Raw genomic sequence first — 20,391 nt, 5'->3', positions numbered from 1 at the left:
TGGGGGTGGGGGACCTCTCAGCAAACCAGGACTAAAGAAAGGGTAACTCTTCAAGTTGGTAAAGAACATCTACAGAAAACTTTATATCTAATATCATACTTAATGGCAAGGAACTGGATGCTCTTTCTCTAAAGTGAGCAACAGGGCAGATTTGCCACCACTCACTATTCCCATTCAGCATCATACTGCAAGTCTTAGCTAGAACTATAATGCAACACACAAAAAAATAAAAGATATACAGATTTTGAAGGAAAGAATAAAACCATTTGTCTACAGATAAATAGGTGAAGTACATGTGATTTTTAGGTAGATCAAAGTCTTTTGTATGATACTGTGATGGCAAGTACATGATATTGTACACCATTAGAAAAAGAACTTTACAACATAGAATGGATATTAATATATATAAATAAGAAATGATTACTTAGGGGTACCGGGGTGGCTCAGTCAGTTAAGCATTTACCTTTGGCTCAGAGCATGATTCCAGGATCCTGGGATCTAGCCAGCATTGGGCTCCCTGCTCAGTGGGGAGTCTGTTTCTCCCTCTCCCTCTGCCCTTCCCTGTCCTGTGCTCCTGAACTCTCAATCTCTTTCTCTCTCTATTTCTCAAATTAACAGATAGTTTTTTTAAAAAAATAATTATTTAGCAAATTAGAGGATTCCAAGAAGGAACGTAGATTATAAAAAAAATAATCTACCTGTTTGGCAAATGCATTGAATAGCTTCACTGAATGGGATGGTGGGAAAAGATACTGACATAAGTTACTTTGGAAATGAATGGAATGTAGGCATAAAAGCGAAAAGAACTGTTCATAAACCCTTTACTCCAGTTGGTAAGTTGTTTTCACAGGGGCATGGATTAACAACTATGATATGGCTTTAGAGGCATATTGGAAATCAACAAGTAAATGTGTGACAGATGGTTGAAGCCAGATTTTTCACTGTTGGAATGCGACTTTAGCAAGAAGCAAATTGAAGTAGTTAGAAAGATCCTTGTGGTAACAAATTCATGTTGCATATATTAGTAAGAACTATAAATTAACTTAATTTAGATGCAAGTGTTTACATACAGAAATATTTATAGATATGTGTATGAACATAGGTTAGCTAACACACAGAATTCCTTGCTCTGTCACCTGAGAGAACTTAAAGCATACCTAAGGCCCTGTTCTTTGTTTCTAATTCTATTCACCAATAAAAAGAAGAAAACATCCCAGGGAAATCATAATTCTAGAACTGAGGCAGGAAATACCCAAGATTAGCCTGGAGCATCTTCCAATGCCATAAAACAAAAAGTCACACACTCACACACACACACACACACACACACACACACACACACACACACAATGAGGGGTAAGCCATAAAGGAACAAGAGCATCCAACGGTCAGGTTGAAACAACATGAGCAATACAAAAAAATAAAGTAATATTGGATTATACTCAAATTATGACAAAGATACCCATAAATCCATACTGATATAAATAAATGATTAAAGAAATTAATAAGTAGGGAGAATAAATCAATTGCCTTGTAAAAGAATTCTAAGTAATTTATTAAATTATGTATCTACTCCATCCTCAAGGAGAAGGAACATAAATCCCTACTCCTTAAGTGTGGGCTAACTAGAGCAATATTCCTTCCAAAAGCACAGTATGAAATGGTAATTAAACTGAAGAAACCTGACAAATACTATCTCAGATAAGTAATTATGCTCAAAATACACAGTTAATCAATTATGTTGATAATAAGTATCCTTGATATGTAATCAAATTGGAATTTAACATCTATGATTTTCCTCCCCAAAGCACATAATTCCAATCTAATCATTACATAACATCAGATAAATTCCAATGAAAGGGATTCCTATGGAATACCTGAATAGCACTCTTCAATGTAGTCAAGGTCATTAGAAACAAGGAAAGTCTCAAAAATTATAACTAAGAGAAGCTTACAGACTTGACAACTAAATGCAATGTGTCATCCAGGATGGGATCTTTTGAGGAAATAAAGGAAGTTAGGGAAAAACTAAGAAATTTTAATAAAATATGGACTTTAGTAAATCATAATGTATCAATATTGATTCATGGACTATAACACATATTAGTGAAAGATAACAATGAGAAGGAAAACTGGGTAGGGGGTCTATGGGAACTCTCAGTAACTAGATACTTAAGTTTTTGTAAACCCGAATCATTTGGATTTAAAAATAATTCATCTTAATAGTCAGATGAATGTAAGTCAGAAAACAACTGAAAACTTGAAAGGCGATGACAATTAAAATGATAAAGATGATGAGTTGGAGGAGCAAGATTATTGAAATTAGAAGACAAAAAAGAAATTAGTTAGCGATCCTTGGAATTATCTTTATGAATTAATTTATTGTTTTTAAAGAACACAATGAAAATGTTTTACTCAGAGGTTAACGACTTAAATTTACTTGTGTTTTTAGGAAATTTCCTCACTGAAATATTAAATTAAATTAAATTAAATTAAATTAAATTAAATTAAATTAATGATTGACTAAACCAGAAGCAAATCTGCATGTTTTCTCTCTTTTATGTCATCTACTAATAAGTTGATTCTGTGTACATAAATACTAATGGTTTAAATAGGAATGAGAGCCTGTCTCCAACGTAAAATCTAGAACTGTATCTTTCAGCAGCATAAATGAACTTGAGAAAGGACAAAACCTGATCCCAAACTACTATTTCTCAAATTGAATTTTATTATTTGAGAAAAAGTTAAATGAGAAGTCAAGATGAATTTTTAGAGTGGAAAACCTTGGACACTCGATCTCGAATCTGTTTGGTCTTCACCCCATACACTATAGGATTGAGCAAAGGAGGGACAAGCAGGTAAAGGTTGGACAGAAGAATATGAATGTAGGGTGGAATATGGAACCCAAACCTGTGTGTAAAGAAGGAGAAGAAACCAAGGAGATAAAACTCAAGGAAGACGCAAATATGGGCAATGCAGGTGTTGAAGGCTTTGAGCCTAGCTTCCCTCTGAGGCAGATTGAAGACAGTTATAAATATTCGGATGTAGGAGAGGGTGATGAAGATGATGTCAAATCCAAGTAGAGTGAAGGCCACAAAGAGACCACAGATCTTGTTGACTCGAATGTCTTCTGCTGCCAACTTCACAATGGCCATGTGCTCACAGTATGAATGGGAGACCACAGTGGTACAGAAGTGTTTCAGCCGACATTTGATGAGGATGATACATGGAGCTACAAGGAGGGCTGCTCTGAGTGTCACTCCCACTCCAATCTGAGTGAGAAGTTTGTGTGTAAAGATGGATGCGTGTCTCAGGGGATCACAGATGGCCACATAGCGGTCCAGGGCCATGGCCAACAGAATTCCTGATTCAATGGATTGGAAGGTGTGGATAAGCCACATCTGAAAGAGACAGGCATCAAAGTATATGTCAGGCAGATGAAACCAGAAGATGCCTAGCATTTTTGGTAGGATGCAGGTGCTGAGAACAATGTCTGTGACTCCAAGCATTGCCAGGAAGAGATACATGGGCTCATGGAGGCTGCGTTCTGATTTGATGATGACCAGGAGCAGGGAATTCCCAAACAGAGCAATGATGTACATGGCACAGAAAGGAATTCCAATCCAGAACTGCACAGACTCCAAGCCGGGGATCCCAATCAGTGTCAGCACCGGGGGCATGAAGATTGTGCCATTGAGCTTGGACATCTTGGCTTAGACTACTTGATTAATGTTGCAAATTTTGTATTGGGTTTCTCTTTATTTGTTCTCATCTAGATTTATTGAAATTTCTAGAAACAGAAATTGAATGTTTTTAAAGGGCATTTTGTCAAGCATAGCTGTTGACTGATCGTGTAATTCTAGGAATGCACAGACAGGCTCCCCAAATTCTCTGCCCCTGTCTCTGTGTCTACCTCTCTTTATGAAGGCACACAAATACACAGGACAATTCAATATGCAAAGCAGACCCACTCACTTTTGAAACTGTAAGTGCATTTGTGGCCATTTGTCAGTTAAAGAATGTTAGTTTGGTTTTATAATAGGTTCAAGAACTTAAGATGTTACGTGTATCAATTTTGTTTTTATCCAAGTGGAATTCACAGGCAGTCATTAGTCTGCAGTCAATGCAAAGAGAGAAAAAAAAAAAAGAATATTCACCATTCTGAGCAGTATTCCATACCAATGGAAAATAGGTAGTTACAAAGTACTGACCTATACCTTAAAGTCAACAATCTATACAGGAATATTCATTGTTTAATAAAAAGTTAAATGTCTCTGTCCTTAGGAAAGGAAAACAACATGATTAAGAGTCACTTGTAGACTTGAGGTACATATGCAATGTACCTCTCATCAAAATCCCAGCAGGTGACTTTGCATATATGCACACACTGTTCTTCATTCACTTAATATGGAAAGGTGAAAGACCCAGAAGAGCAACAGGCACTAGAGAAGAACAAAATGGAAACAAACAGAAGTGAGAACAAAATAGACACACACATATGCAAAGTTAACTGACACAAGAACAAAGGCAATTTAACGGAGAAGGAAAATCTTTTCCACTAATGGTGCAGGAACGACTGCATATCCACATGCAAAAATAAACGATGTAGACATAGACCTTACACCTTTCACAAAAACTCACTCCAAGTGGATCACAGTACTTCTAGGTTGGAAATAAAGTATAAAAATTCTAAAAGAGAGGATAGGATAACCTCTAGGAGATCATGGCCCCAACAGTCAACTTTTTGTTAACTTTCAAAGTATGATCGGTGAAAAAAGAAATTGATTAAGTTGATCTTCATTACAGTTGGAAACCATCTGTTCGGTGAAAGACATGGTTAAGAGAATTAAAAGACAAATCACAGACAGGGACCAAATATTTACAAAGTATGTATTTGATTAAAGGACTTTTATCCAAAATGTACAAAGAACTCTTAAAACTCAACAATAAGAAAGTGAACAAATTAAAAATGGGCAAAAATCTGAACATAAACCTCAACCAAGAGGAGGATATATTGATGAAAAATGAGCACGTAAAAAATGCTCAACATCCTAGGGTACGGAATTTCAAAACGAAGCAACAGTGCAATATTACCACACACTTTTTTCATTGCCTGAAATTCAAGACTCTGATGTGTTAAATGCTGGTAAGGAAGTGGGTCAAGAAGAATTCTCATTCATTAAGGGTGAAGATGCAAAATGGCACAGCTACGTGGGAGACAGTGCACAAAGCTAACCATAGGCTTATCATGTAATCCAGTAACTGTGCTCCTAAGTATTATCCAAGTGAATTCAAAGCTTACGTAAACACAAAGCTTGTGCATGAATATTAATAGCATCTTTATTCACAATTGCCAAAACTGGGAAGCAACCAATATCTCTATCATGTATACACAAACTGTGATACTTCCACATGATGAAGTATTCAGTGACAATAAGAAATCAACTATCAAGTCCCAAAAGATTTGGAGAAACTTTAAGTCCATGTTGCTAAGTGAATGAGGCTGCCTTGGAAAAGCTACCTACATGGGATTCCTACATATAATATTCTAGAAAAGTAAAACTATAGAGACAGTATTCACCACGGTTTCAGGGAGAAAAAGAGAGGGGTGAATAGGTGGAGCCTAGGACTTTTTTAAGGTAGAAGAATATTCTATAAGGTACAACAATAATGGCTATAAGATATCATGCATTTGTCCAACCCCGAAGAAATGTAGAACACAAAGAATGAGCTCTAATGTGTATTATGTACTGTAGTTAATAGTAAGTATATAAAAAATAATTAATACCAATTTGCTCGTCAGTTGCAACAAATGTACCACACTAGTACAAGATGTTAATTGCCAGAGAAAATGTAGGATGGGAGAGGAAGAGAGTGTACTTTCTGCACAATTTGTCTGTAAACCTGAAACAAACTGATTTCAAATAAACTGTATTGGAAGTCTATTCAAATATACCTTAGGAAAAGAGCCTCCAGTATCCCAGATAAAATTAGATAACAGTACAAAATGAAATTGATGATGGTAAACGGGAAACTAGACAGATTCGACTAAAACTTGATGCAAGGATAAATGTTCTTACTGAAATTCAGATAAACATTTTGTATATTATGTACAGAAAATAGTGCTTGATAGAATAATGGCCTAAAATGAAGTTATACTATGTTGAATTTCTCTTGGAAAATTTTCTCATATCCATATCTGCTCAATAAATAATATTGTTTCAAAGAATACATGGTAATTATGAATTCTAAACAAGATAATTTTAGTAAACTAAATCTGATAATACCAACACAAGTATTTAAAATATCACAGAAGATATACAAAATTTCTTTATTCAATGAAATTCAATGCTATGATTATTGATGAGAAATATTTTTCATATATTTCGTATTACAATTATTATATTCCTTGCATAAAGTCTCATTGGTTTTTGGTTGGATGGGTGGAATAAAATGCATGGAACACACAACTGACTTTAATACAGCCAGGACAAAAGAGATTAAAATTGTCCTGAACCAGGCAATGCTCAATTAGAAAATACAAATTTTGTGGAACTGTCCTCTTTAATCAAAGTGTGGCATTGTATCACACCCCTAACCCAACCCTTAAACCATTTCCTTTCTCTTCCAAATACCTGCTCCTCTAAAACCCACCCTTGGATGTCAATGCACAGCCCAGTTTCCTGTTTACTGTCATTCATTCCTCTGGGAGAATGTTAGTATCTGTTCCAGTTTAAACATTGCTTGCACATCACATAACTGTGACATTCTCACATTCACTTTGAAGCTTTTCCTTCTCGTTGGTACAATAGTAATACCAAAGGAATTCAGTTAAGTTCGATCTGAGTGCTTTTCCTGATATTTCCCCTGTGCCAGGGGCTGAGCAAACACACGTGACATCTGCAGAATTTGCCTGCAGCAAACAATGAGGCTACACTCTTGTTGACTCCTTTAGGTTGCAGCTCAATTCCCCCAACAGGACATCTGGCCCTGTGCTTAGCCTGGAGCATGCATTCAGATCGCACGTTTTCAACTTAATAATGTTGTTGATCTGCAACATAAATATCAAGCATTAGCTTTATTTTTCTCATTTATAATGGCAGATGTTGATAGAAATGACTCCTAGGCAATTGCTGGTTCTTTGGACCCTTGCTCTTGCAAAGCTCATTCTGCCCCAAAAAGCAGCAGACAGGTTGTAGATGTAAGAGGCTATCGACACAAACTGTCCCCTTGCTTGTTTGATTTCAACACAAAGAATCCGGAACCCTGGGGGGTTCAGCGGTTTAGCACCGCCTTGGGTCCAGGGCATGATCCTGGAGTCTCTGGATCCAGTCCCACATTGGACTCCCTGCATGGAGCCTGCTTCTTTCTCCCTCTGCCTTTGTCTCTGCCTCTCTCCCTCTCTCTGTGTCTCTCATGAAGAAATAAATAAAATCTTGAAAACAAGAAAATACAAAGAATCAGTGTAAGAAAAACATTAGGAATTTTAGTTTCATGATGTGTAAGGTTTCTTGTTTGCATTCCTACATTATCTTTACATATACACGAGTCAGGACACAAACCTACTTTTTAATGAAAGATCTGGAGACATTCACTTTGGATAAGAGAAGAAAGAAGGTGAAAAATGTTCTTCCAAGAACTTATATCTTGGGTCAAATCTGACAACTGAAGTCTTATATTCCCTTTAAGGCTTTCTGCTCAGAGTGACTTCTTATGCAGAATTATGAGGTGCAGTTCCCCCACACTCCCTTTGCATCCTTTCTAAATATTTCTCCATCTAGATTTCAGAGACACCTATGAAGAGCACATACTCACAAGTTTAATTCTTCAGTCTTCTTATGTGCACTCACCTACTCATGTGGCATTGTTATAAACAGTGTAGTTATTTAAAAAAATCACTTCCAGTGAAATATAATTTTAGCCCCGGGCACGACTATGATGCAATTCTCCTGAGCACTGAAGAAGGGATCACATATGTTCCCTGTGGTCAAGACAATTAAATGTATCTGCTTTTTAATTTATTGTTTTAGTATAAAGATGGGATATAAAAAAAAAAAAAAACAAAACTCCCAAACTCTTTTGCCTCTACTCGCTGAATCGTAGCTATTTCTGTTCCTGCCCCACAAAATTTTTACAGAAGAAATCTCATTCTTTGGTAGTCCTTGAAGTTAGTAACAAACAGGGTGAGAAATGCCATCCTATGACATAAAGGCTTTAAATGGATTCTAAAATTAAATATATCAATGGTGGAAAGAAGTCACACCTGATTCCAGGACAACATTTTCAATATAGTCAGACATTTATATCCACTCATTAAGTTGAAAATGAGAAATAGAAATAGTCTTTCCAACAATGGCTGATCATGTTGCACTATCTACTTGAAGGCGTGGATTTTTTTTGCTTATAATTGTCCTTTAACTTGAGAAACGCCCTAGTCATGGTCAATTTTAGTGAACTAACAACAGGCAACTCTGACTATCCAGAATCAGCTACTCAAACTTTAATCTGAATTGGATGATAGAAGCATCTTATTGTTATTGTATCAGAAACTATTATTTTAACAAAATGGAATTAAACTGGTTCCTGATTCCTGCACTGCCTCCAGTACATGTATTTATTATTTTATTTTATCTTCAAATTTTTTTTATTTATTTATTTATTTATTTATTTATTTATTTATTTATTTATTTATGAGAGAGGGAGCAAGTACATTACAAGTGGGGAAAGGAGAAGAGGGAGAGGGAGAGAGAATCTGGAGCATATTCCACACAGAGCATGGAGCCCCAGTGGGGGGCTTGATCTCATGGCCTTGAGATCATGACCTGAATTGAAATGAAGTGTGGGCCACCTAATTCACTCATCTATCCTAGTAACCCATGTATTTACTATTTTATCTAGCATATTCTGTAGTATTAAAGTATAATTGATGTAGATCTTGTTTTAAACAGGAAAAGAGTTGTTGACTTGGAGAGAGTACTTTGTGGTTTCTGAAGGAAGATTTCCTCATAAATGTATTGCTATTTTTGTCATTATTGCTATCATTACAAAATCAACCAAACCATAAAGTTAGGAACTCTGCAGTTATAACTCTTTCTCATTAGAATTAATCTTTGAATAGATAATGAATTCACACTTCTCCTTCAGCCTTCCCAGTCTGAGACAGGAGGGGGCATACAGAATAATCAGAGCCATTTCTAGTTCAGACTTGGATAATTATACCTCCTGTTACTCATGACCATTTTTAATGATTTATTTAGGTCTTACTTCTCATATTTGTAAAGTGATAGCATAGGCTTACTTAATCTTGAAGCCCTAGGCCCTGAGTCCTTGCCTTAACTTTCTGCAATTATATGAGCTCACCAAAGAACTTCACATATATACAGAGAACCAAAAGATCTTCAGGTCAGGAAAAGTGACAGAAGTCTTCATGAGAGAGTCAGGATCTTTCCTGCATAAGTCTGATTATTATTATTATTATTATTATTATTTAGATTTATTTTTATTTTTATTTATTAACACAGAGCGAGAGACAGAGACACAGGCGGAGGAAGAGGGAGAGAAGCAGGCTCCATGCAGGGAGCCCGACGTGGGACTGGATCCCGGGTCTCCAGGATCACACCCCAGGCTGCAGGCGGTGCCAAACCGCTGCGCCACCGGGGCTGCCCTGATTAAATAGATTATATATATATGACATATATGTACATACTTTATGGATTATGTCATGTATGCACATTATACAAATATGCATATGTGCATATATACCTTTTAGTTTATACATATATATACAGTATATATATATATATATATATATATATATATATACACACACACTTACTATTTCCCAGTGTCCATAGTATTAATGTAAACTGAAGACAGTGCTCCAAATGTGTGGATCACATATTTCCATTTAATTATCTGATCAGAGTTATGTCACTGGAGGAAGAAGAAGAGCAGCTTTGGAATTAAGTGATGAATGCAGGAAGAAAAGTCTGAGATTGGAATTTCTCCTATAACGGTGTGAACATAATCTATTTTATTATTAAGGGAAGATATGATAAAGATAAATTTGTAAATTTTTTCAAACTGGTGTTAAGTCTAGATCTCTCTCCGTTTTGCATGACATTGAACACATTACTTAAATCTGTGGTGACATTTCCTTCCTGTATGGAAGCAATAATATGGGGAATTATTAAAACAATGCCATAAGAAAGGACATATAGCACAATATGCAGGGAATAAAGCACTAAATAAATGATAGCTAATATGTGTGTGAAACTCAAACTTTTTCATCACTGGACACTTCTTACCTTTTGGCTTTATACTTAACACTCTGATTTAACATTTCCACAAAGGTTTCAGCAATTTCTATATTACGATACGCTTTTACAAATCTAGGTAATCTTCAAAAAGTCATATATGGAAATCACAAAATGTATTTTAATTGAGACAGAATTGTAATAATTTACCATTTTTAAATATAAGACCAGACAAAACTTATTCCTAAAATACTTTTATATTTCTAGGTATGTTTTTCTCTCATTAACCATACCCAAAAAAGCACTTTCCAAAAATTTTTGTCTCACTTTCCTGATAGTGCAATAAGATATTAAAGACATATTTAAGGACACTCCTTTTGGAGCATATTAAATTCTCCTCAATTATTTACATTAATATGTTGTAAGTAAATTCAATGGAAATACTAAAAACTAATGTTATGCTGTATTCAAGGCTTTCAAAATATTAAATATTGCTTTCATGGATATAAAATCGGCTATTTATAATGCAATCCCATTTATTTTTACATAATTTAACATTATACACCCTATTTACCTAACTCTTAAATTGTCAAAAGTATGTATTATATAACTCTTGATAAGTGTAGAATTCAACTGAAGGAAATACAATGTATTGGTATAGGAAAGAACAGAGTATAAGACATATGTCAGTAGTGTATCTTGGACATCTAGGAATCTCCTTTTTTCAGTTAAAAGGATATTGGTTAAGAGGGTATACTTGGTTTTCCCCCAAAGTTAAGATGCTCTTAAATGCTGCCATAATTTTACTCAGGATGGCTTTTCTAATGAACATGACATTCCTCTATTTTGTGAGTAACAATTATACTTCCCTTTAGACCTATAACTGTAACAGAATACCCCCTAATATCTTTATTTGTTTCCTTTGCTATCATATTAAACGACCAATAAGTAAAATATGAAAAACAGTTTAAATAATTATCCCTATTAAAACTATGCATCCTGCAGGTAATCAATGTAATCACGAATCCGCCAATGTATTACGTAGTAAAGACCCATTTATTCTATAATCAGTTACACTCCCAGAGTATGATGCTGAATTTTGAGAAAATTAAACTTAGGATGATATGTTCAGTTAATCATTGCATTCGGACATCATTTTCTGTAAGTGAAAACAATATAAAATTTTGTAAAAATATTTAGATGAGATATTGTAAGAGTGCATTAAAAAAAATATTCCTAAATGTAATCCAGAATTTGCAAGGTGGTATCTTCCTTAAGTTCTCAGAGAAAGATGTAAAATTCAGCTTATTAGTTTTCAGGATTAGAAAGATTAGTCCTAGATGATTTGTTACATTGTTTGAAGATACTGTGAGGTTGGGGATTTAGGAGTTAAGATTTTATGGCAAACTATAGTGATGTGCAGCATCAACAGGACTCATGACCAGAGAGCTGGGAAATTTCTATGAAAATTACATCATCAGGTTCTACAGCATTGACGAGCCATAGACTAATTAAATCTTTCTCTAACTTCAAAGCAGTTTACATCTAGTTGGAAAAGAAAGATGTAGAGACACAAAGATTTATAACAGTAACGCTTTGGATCTAAAAAAATTGGTCCATATGTTAAACTCAAATTAACCAGAAAGGAGTTTGATAAATGCATAGATTTGAGCGATCTATCCTGTGATGAAGGCATCCTTTAGGCCTGGATATGGACGTATCTGCGTAAATGGTCATCTCATATGACAAAGTGCTAGAGCACTGGTCTTTTATTTTCTTTTATTTTTAAGATTTTATTTATTTTTCATGAGAGTGACAGAGAGAGAGGCAGAGACATAGGCAGAGGGAGGAGAGCAGGCTTCATGCAGGAAGCGCGATGTGGGACTTGATTCCAGGACTCCAGGATCCTGCCCTGAGCCAAAGGCAGATGCTCAACCGCTGAGACCCCTAGGCATCTCTTCATGGAAAAAGCGAACAAAGACCATGGCAAAAGGACTCCAGACTCCATGCATGACAGACCATGAATATAGAAGTTTTAGGCAATGCAGGCATCCAAATCTATCTCCTGGCTGAGCCCCCACAGGATGCCCAGTACCGTGTACATAGTGGACAGCCCCATGCACAGGTCAGTGAGGGCCAGCATGGCCAGGAAGTAGAACATGGGCTGGTGCAGGCTCGGCTCAGTCCGGATCACATGCAGCACCAGGCAGTTCCCAGACAGTACCATAGCATAGATACGGGAGAAAGGGATGGACAGCCAGGGATATTCTTGCTCCAGTCCAGGGAATCCCGTAAGTAGAAAGGTGAAGTTACTGACTTTGGAATCAGATTGAACAGACATGGATCTATAAAGACAGAAACCTCTCAGGAAAACAATATAGTTTACTGTTCATTTAGAATCCTGTGTTTCCCACTGTCTTAGTAGAAATTTTGAAGTGACAGCTATGAAAGAATGACTGGATTTAGCACCATGGCTCATTACATATAAGTCCAATGCTTATATTTTTTCAGAAACTGCATTTGCTATGAAACTGACTACTTTATGCCTGCATGTGAAGCCCTTTGTTATTAGGTCTATATCAAAGGTTTCTGTGTCCATATCCACAATTTCACTGTCACTTCCTAATTCAATGCTTCATACTACAAATAACAGAAGAAATATGATTTCTGGCTTGTGAAAGTATGATTGTGAAGTTTACGTATACCAAGTAGAGAAAGAAGACACATTTGAGTTCTTGCCCCTATACCGTGGTAAGGGATTAGTTACTACTTACAGGATTCCCTGGACTGGAGCAAATTGCTAATCACTGGCATGGATTGGAAGATTAAACTCTGCTTCTTCCATAAGATGATCATTAACTTGTAGGATTCATTTCTGAGACATTGTTGTCTGTTTTTACACGTTCACTTTATGGACTTGATAAAGAACAACAGGGACACCTGGGTGCCTCAGAGGTTGAGAGTCTGCCTTTGGCTCAAGGTGTGATCCTAAAATTCAAAGATCTAGTCCCCTGTGGGTCTCCCTGTGGGTGGCCTGCTTCTGACTCTGCCTATGTCTCTGTCTCTCTCTGTGTATCTCTCATGAATAAATACATAAAATCCTTTTATTTTTTTATTATTTTTTATTTTTTTCATAAAATCCTTTTAAAAAGAAAAAAAGAACAATTGTTGTGGTGGAGATGGTCTTGACAATCTTGTAAATGGATCTGGTTTCTTCCTTTGTTCTAGTTGTATTGAGATTCTAGGGGAAGTAAGGCTTATGTAGATCTGAGAGTCACTGGAGTAAAACCTGGGAAGTGCTGAGAATAAGTGATGTGACATGCAGGGGGCTGTGTTCCTTTGGGAGTGAGGACAGCATCTGCACAGCACATGCTCCATTCTACCAAATTCTGAATATTCTTACAAGTGTAAATATTTAAAAATAATTTCTTCATCTAAGGAGATTTGAAAATAAACTTTGGACAGACAGATTAAGAAACATCCTGCAGCTTCCTTTCTCCCTAAGTGGTCTTAAATATTTTTGAAGGGCAGCAGATATAGCCTATATAAAACAGGTTATTGTTATTAACATAAGTTTTTATTTTATTTTTATCCATATCAGTAAAACTTTTCACGCTTTTTTTAAACCCTGGCTTTAGTACTCAAAGAGCTCACGTGCTGGCCAAGAAAACATTATTTATAAGCCATCGCAGTTTTGTATAAGCTTGATTCCTTATAAGCTCCTTGAATGCTGTCTCGATTTTTAAAACAATAATAGTACTAAGCACTATTTTTTAGCACTTACTGAGGACTAGGAATCTTGGCATTATTTAATTCTCAGAATTATAGTACTTCTTTTTTGAAAAATTTTTATTTACTTATGATAGTCACACTGAGAGAGAGAGAGAGAGAGAGAGAGAGAGGCAGAGACATAGGCAGAGGGAGAAGCAGGCTCCATGCACCGGGAGCCCGACGTGGGATTTGATCCCGGGTCTCCAGGATCGCGCCCTGGGCCAAAGGCAGGTGCTAAACCCCTGCGCCACCCAGAGATCCCCAATTAAGGTACTTCTAATTAGAATTAGAATTACTAAAGGATCACATCTTTTCTTTTAATAAAGAATGTGCTTATAAAGTCTAACTTTCTAGTTGGTAAACCCTTCCCCAACACCTGTGAGTACTATGTACTTAGGCAAGATACTTAACCTTACATTAGTTTTTTCATCTAAGATGGGGTAATATCATTATTTCATTGGATTGTCCTGACAATTTATTTAGATGAATTTGTAAATAACTTGGATTGTGAAATACACAAAGAAAACACTTAATTAAAGTAAATTGTTATTGTTTCCATGGTAGAGATGAAGAAACTGAGTTTAGGGTGGCATTCTTTAAGAAGTTATCCATGAACCACCAGGGACTATTGAGTACTTGGAATGTGGCTAGTCCCATTTGAGATGTTATGTAAGTACAAAATACATACTAGGTCAAAGACTTAGTGTGGAAAGGATGATTTAATCTGTCTCCCCAAAAATGTTTATATTTGCCACATGTTGACATAGTATTTTAGATGTAGTAGGTTAAAGAAAACATTAAAGCTTGTTTCACTCGTTCAGTTTTACTTCGAATACCTAAAGCTGCATAAGTGGCAAACATTGGATTGCTCTGGGATGACACTTGGTTAGAGATAAGTACTAGAAACTTCCCCAGGATCACTTAGCTATGTCGTTTAACATTGTCCCAAAAACTTTTATAAACTAGGTCCAAAGCTGGCAGAAAGAGAAAAAGAACAAAGATGATAGCAGAAATAAATGAAATGAAGATGAAAAAATGTAGAAATGATCAATGAAACTAAGTTGTTTTCTTTAAAAAGATGAAAGAATTTACTAACCTTTAGCTAGACTATGAAAAATAAGACAAAGACTCCAGTATGTAAAATCAGAGATGAGAGATGAAATTTACCACTGATACCATAGAAACACAAAAAATCACGAGACAAATTTTATACATCAACAAACTGGATAACCTAGAACAAATGGATAAATTCCCCCAAACATAAAACTTACAAAGACTGAATCATGAGGAAATAGAAAATTTGAACAGACCAATTATAGGTAAAGAATTTTAGTCAGTAATCCATTGCACACTTAAAAGCCTAGGATCAGAGGTTTCACTGGTGAATTCTATTAAATATTTAGAGAAATTAATGCCAATTCTTCTTAAACTCTTTCAAAAAATTGAAGAGGAAGGAATACTTCCAAACTCATTTTACAAGGCCAGCATAACCTCAGTACCAAAGCCAGATAAGTACACGACAAGAAAAGAAAAGTATAGACCCATATTCCTGATGAACATAGATGCAAAAATTCTTGACAAATATTAGCACAGTAAACACACAAAGTAACAACGGTATATTAAAAAGATTATATATTGTGATTCGGTGGGATTTATCCCTGAGATGCAAGGATAGGTCAACATATGCAGATCAATACATGTGATTCACCACATTAATAGAATAAAAGACAAAATCATATGATTAACTCAATACATGATGGAAAAAGCACTTGACAAAATACATCATCCTCTCATGACAAAAATTCAACAAACTGAGTATAAAAGAAACATACCTCTGGCAGCCCGGGTGGTTCAGCGGTTTAGCGCTGCCTTCAGTCCAGGATGTGATCCTGTAGTCCCAGGATCAAGTTCCAAGTCAGGTTCCCTGCATGAAGCCTGCTTCTCCCTCTGCCTCTGCCTCTCTCTTTCTCTCTCTCATGAATAAATAAATAAAATCTTAATAAAAAGCATACCTCAACATAAGAAGGGCCATATATGACAAACTCGTGGCCACTATCATATTCAATGGTGAAAGGTTGCAATATCTTCTAAGATCAGAAATAAGACAAGTTTGCCCAGTCTCCCCACTTTTACTCTACGTAAGAGGAAGTCATAAACTGTAGCAATCAGGTAGCAAAAAGGAAAAAGGGCATCTCAACAAAAAAAGACAAAGTAAAATTGTCTTTGTTTGCAGATATGATCTTATATCTAGAAAATCCTGACCATTCCAAAAACAAAACAAAACAAAACAAAACAAAACAAAACAAAAAAACCTGCGAGAGTTAACTAAAAGATTCAGTAAAGTTGCAGGATATAAATCAGCATACAGAAAACAGTTTCATTCTATACACTAAAAGCAAAACATCTGAAAAAGGAAGTAGGAATTCAAACTGCTTATAATAGCATAAAAACAATAAAAAACTTAAAAATAAATTTAACTGGACAGTTTTCAATATCTGCACTCCCTTATCATGGCATCACTATCCCCAATATGGAAACAAGCTAAGTATCTGTCTATAGATGAGTGAATAAAGAAGATGTGATATATATTGAATATATATTTAATAAAATATATAATAATGATTAAATAAATATTAATAATCAATAAAATAATATTCAGCCGTGAAAAAGAAGAAAATCCTGCTTTTAACAATTTTGATAAAGCTTGAAAACATGATGTTAAATGAAATAAGTCAGAGAGAGAAAGATAAATATTGCATAATACCCCCTATATGTGGAATCCAATGGAGCCAAACTCAGAATCAAAGTAGAGTGGTTGTTCCCAGGAGATGGGGAATGAGGGAAGTTGGGAGATATTTGCCAAAGGGCACAAACTTCCGGTTATAAGATTAACAATTTCTGGGGATTAATGTAGAACATGGTGATTATAGTTAATGGTACTGTATCATATATGTGAAAGTTGCTAAGGGAATACACCTTATATGTTCTCACTCTAAAAAACAATGGTAATTATTTGACAGGATGAATGAGTTAGCTAATATTATGGCAGTAATTCTTTTGAAAGAGGTAAATTATAAAATCAACATGAACACCTCAAACTGACACAATGTTATGAGTCTATTCTACTTGAATAAAGCTGGCGGGAAGGAGAAAGAAGCTCTAATTGAGAAAGTCTGTGATCGATGAAAAGCAGTTACTCACAAACCCTGGAAAGTCTCCAGAACAACAGAAGAAACAAAGAGTATGTACCTTGTGGTGGCTGAAGGCCTAGTTTGTGAAAGAAGGGAGTATGATAGAGGATCTTAAGCTCACTGATGATCCTGTTGAAAGCAAGGAGAACTGATAAATGAGATAGGTTTAATGTAATTTTAAAGATTAGAGAAAACCCCTGAAACCTTTGAATCTTCATGCTAGGGAAGCAACAGCCTCTGAAAGGTGATAGCAGCGAAACTGAAGACAGATGAGCCCTTAAGAGCATATGCCTTGGAGTCGGCCTGCAAGGATTCACAGCTTCACTTACTCGCTGGGCAACTCTAGCCAGCTGCTTACTCTCTCTTGAACTCAATTTAGTCATTTATAAAGCGGGGCTCACAGTAGCACCAGTTACTTAGGGTTTGTGTGGTATTGCCTATTTTATAATTGAATTATAACTAACATATAGTGTTATGTTATTTTCTCTAATAGGTTTTCAACTCCTGGAACGGTTAGAACATCAAACGGAATATGTGTTTGTTAAAAAGAACAAATGCACTCCCTATGGATAATTCCAGATTGTAGTCAGGTAATAGCTGTTTTGACCATTCATTTTAAAATGTGAACAGACTATCTCTAGGGACATGGGGTCCATTTATACCCATCTCCTTCCTGACGTTATACATCACAGTCGTCTAGTTCTCTCTTGATGCAAGCACTTACAAAGATATGATCTACTTTCTCGAGAGCAGAGAAACAAATATATCTTTGAGCTTTTGTTGTTGAGTTGAGACTCGAGCAGTGATTGCCAGATAAAAAAGACAGATTGAATCACCGGATGCATGAAGAGACAGACTGAACCGCGCCCAAAGGTGAAGGGTAACTGTTTTTTACAAATACTCCGAAAAATTAACAGACATCTGGAAAGTCAAAATTTATCATAATCTCTAGTTGCTCGAGAAAGACGAAATCTATTTTAGATCACTTTCCTTGGTCTACCCTTTAATGTTTTATTAGGTAGACACACAACAAGATTCCTAAGTGTGGAGATGTACTTGGATAACAGGTGTGAACAGCAGTAAGTGTGACTTTTTAATGTAAAGAATTCTGTATTACATACCCATATCATTTTTGCTCAGATTGGTCCTCTATGAGAAAATAATTTGAATGAAAGCGCTCTACCAAATGGACACAAGTGCTGACTCGTTGGAAAAATACAGCAAATGATCCATGCCTGCTTTTCCTGCTTATGACACCAATTCCTCCACCTTTCTACTAACAGGCTTCCCTGGCCTGGAACAGGAATATCCCTGGCTGTCCATCCCTTTCTCCTGTATCTATGCTATGGTACTGTCTGGGAACTGCCTGGTGCTGCATGTGATCCGGACTGAGCCGAGCCTGCACCAGCCCATGTTCTACTTCCTGGCCATGCTGGCCCTCACTGACCTGTGCATGGGGCTGTCCACGGTGCACACGGTGCTGGGCATCCTGTGGGGGCTCAGCCAGGAAGTCAGCCTGGATGCCTGCATTGCTCAAACTTATTTCATCCATGGTCTGTCCCTCACAGAGTCTGGAGTCCTTCTCGCCATGGCTTTTGATCGCTTTACAGCGATCTGTAACCCTCTGAGGTATACGTCCATACTAACCAGTGCCAGGATTACCAAGATTGGGCTGGGAATTTTAGTTAGGAGTTTTGTGTTCATTATGGCTCCCATAATCCGCCTAAAGTTTTTCCACTATTGCCATTCCCACATCCTCTCTCACTCTTTTTGCCTTCACCAAGACTTACTAAGACTAGCATGTTCTGACATTCGCTTTAACAGTTTCTATGCCTTGGCTCTGGTGATTTGCACACTTTTGTTTGATTCCATGCTAATTATCGTATCCTACATTCTGATCCTGCATTCTGTCTTGGCTATTGCATCCCGGGAGGAGCGGCTTAAGTCCTTGCAGACCTGTGTCTCCCATATCTGTGCTGTCATGGTTTTCTATATCCCAATAATTGGTCTGACTATGGTGCATCGTTTTGGGAAACACCTCTCTCCTATGGTCCATGTCCTCATGGGCAACATCTATATCATCTTCCCACCCTTGATGAACCCCATCATCTACAGTGTCAAAACCCAACAAATCCGTGGCAGGATTCAGAAGTGGTTTTCCATGAAAAAGGAGTAAAACACTTCCGATTACATAGACACAGGGGCTTACCTGTAGAAAACTTCAGGCAAGGAGAGGGAAGGAATATATTTATTTAAAGACGTTAAAAATAAGGTGACTGAAAATGAAGACTTACAGGGTATGCCCATTACATGAAAGATTTCTAAGTATCAAAAATAATAATCAAACCCAAGTTTGAAGTTCTGATAGTAGAGTCCTTCATAACATGGCATTATCACTTCTGACTAGAAAAAAATAATATTCACAATTGTCCAGAGAAGGTTAACTTACAAGGAATATCTATAAAGAAGTCATCCAAACACATAGTACCCATTTATCACTGGAGGCACAATTTTGTCACCACTTGGTATGGTTGCCTTACTCGATATAGACATTACAACTGGTTGCTAATCTTAAGTGATGTTTTCAGACTGGTTAGCAGTTTGAGAGTCAAGCAACATCACCCTTCTCTTCTGGTTAATTTGTCAACAGACAATTCTGTTGTCTGCTTCTCTAAAGAACAATCTTTCTTCATTTTACATACCTCAAAATGAGTGCTAAAATGACAATCTTAATATGAGTCTCACAGAAATTGATGTCTTTACCGTGTAGAATAAATGTTTCACTAATATGCTTTACGGAATCTTTTTTATTTTAATCTTTTCTGGATTTGATAAATAACAACAAGGCAAGACTTTTCTTCTGTAGTGGCGTTTCTCACCATGTCTACCTAATAATTAACATGAGGTCAGATAACTAGCCATTTGGGAACGTAATAAAGCCTAGTCTGTACTAAAAACCATGTGGAATTGCCATTCATGAACATCTTCAAGAGAAAAGATACTGTTACCTTTTTTCATCTCTAGCAGCAACTCATCTTCATTCTCATCCTCTTTACCAAATTAGGAAAAATACCCATGCATATGCTATCAGAGAGTGCTATTAGAGCTGATCTTTATTGCTTTGTGGAACTCTGTCCATAAGCTTCTGAGAGCAAACTTGTTAAGCATTTCAT

General features: G+C 36.3%; 2 protein-coding genes across 2 annotated transcripts; one reads left to right on the top strand and one right to left on the bottom strand.

The window, feature by feature from the left end:
• Positions 1 to 2,756: 2,756 nt before the first annotated feature.
• LOC112667882 (olfactory receptor 52A5-like) lies at positions 2,757 to 3,707 on the bottom strand. Its single transcript, XM_025459940.3, has one exon. The coding sequence runs from the start codon at positions 3,705 to 3,707 to the stop codon at positions 2,757 to 2,759; it is 951 nt and encodes a 316-aa protein (XP_025315725.3).
• A 14,742-nt stretch (positions 3,708 to 18,449) lies between these two features.
• Positions 18,450 to 19,394, top strand: LOC112667342 (olfactory receptor 51V1-like). Its single transcript, XM_025458926.3, has one exon. It carries the CDS (start codon positions 18,450 to 18,452, stop codon positions 19,392 to 19,394), a length of 945 nt encoding a protein of 314 aa, XP_025314711.3.
• Positions 19,395 to 20,391: the final 997 nt, after the last annotated feature.

This window comes from Canis lupus, chromosome 21, assembly GCF_003254725.2.
Source record: "Canis lupus dingo isolate Sandy chromosome 21, ASM325472v2, whole genome shotgun sequence".
Lineage (NCBI taxonomy): Eukaryota > Metazoa > Chordata > Mammalia > Carnivora > Canidae > Canis > Canis lupus.
This window is presented reverse-complemented; position numbering and strand designations above follow the sequence as displayed.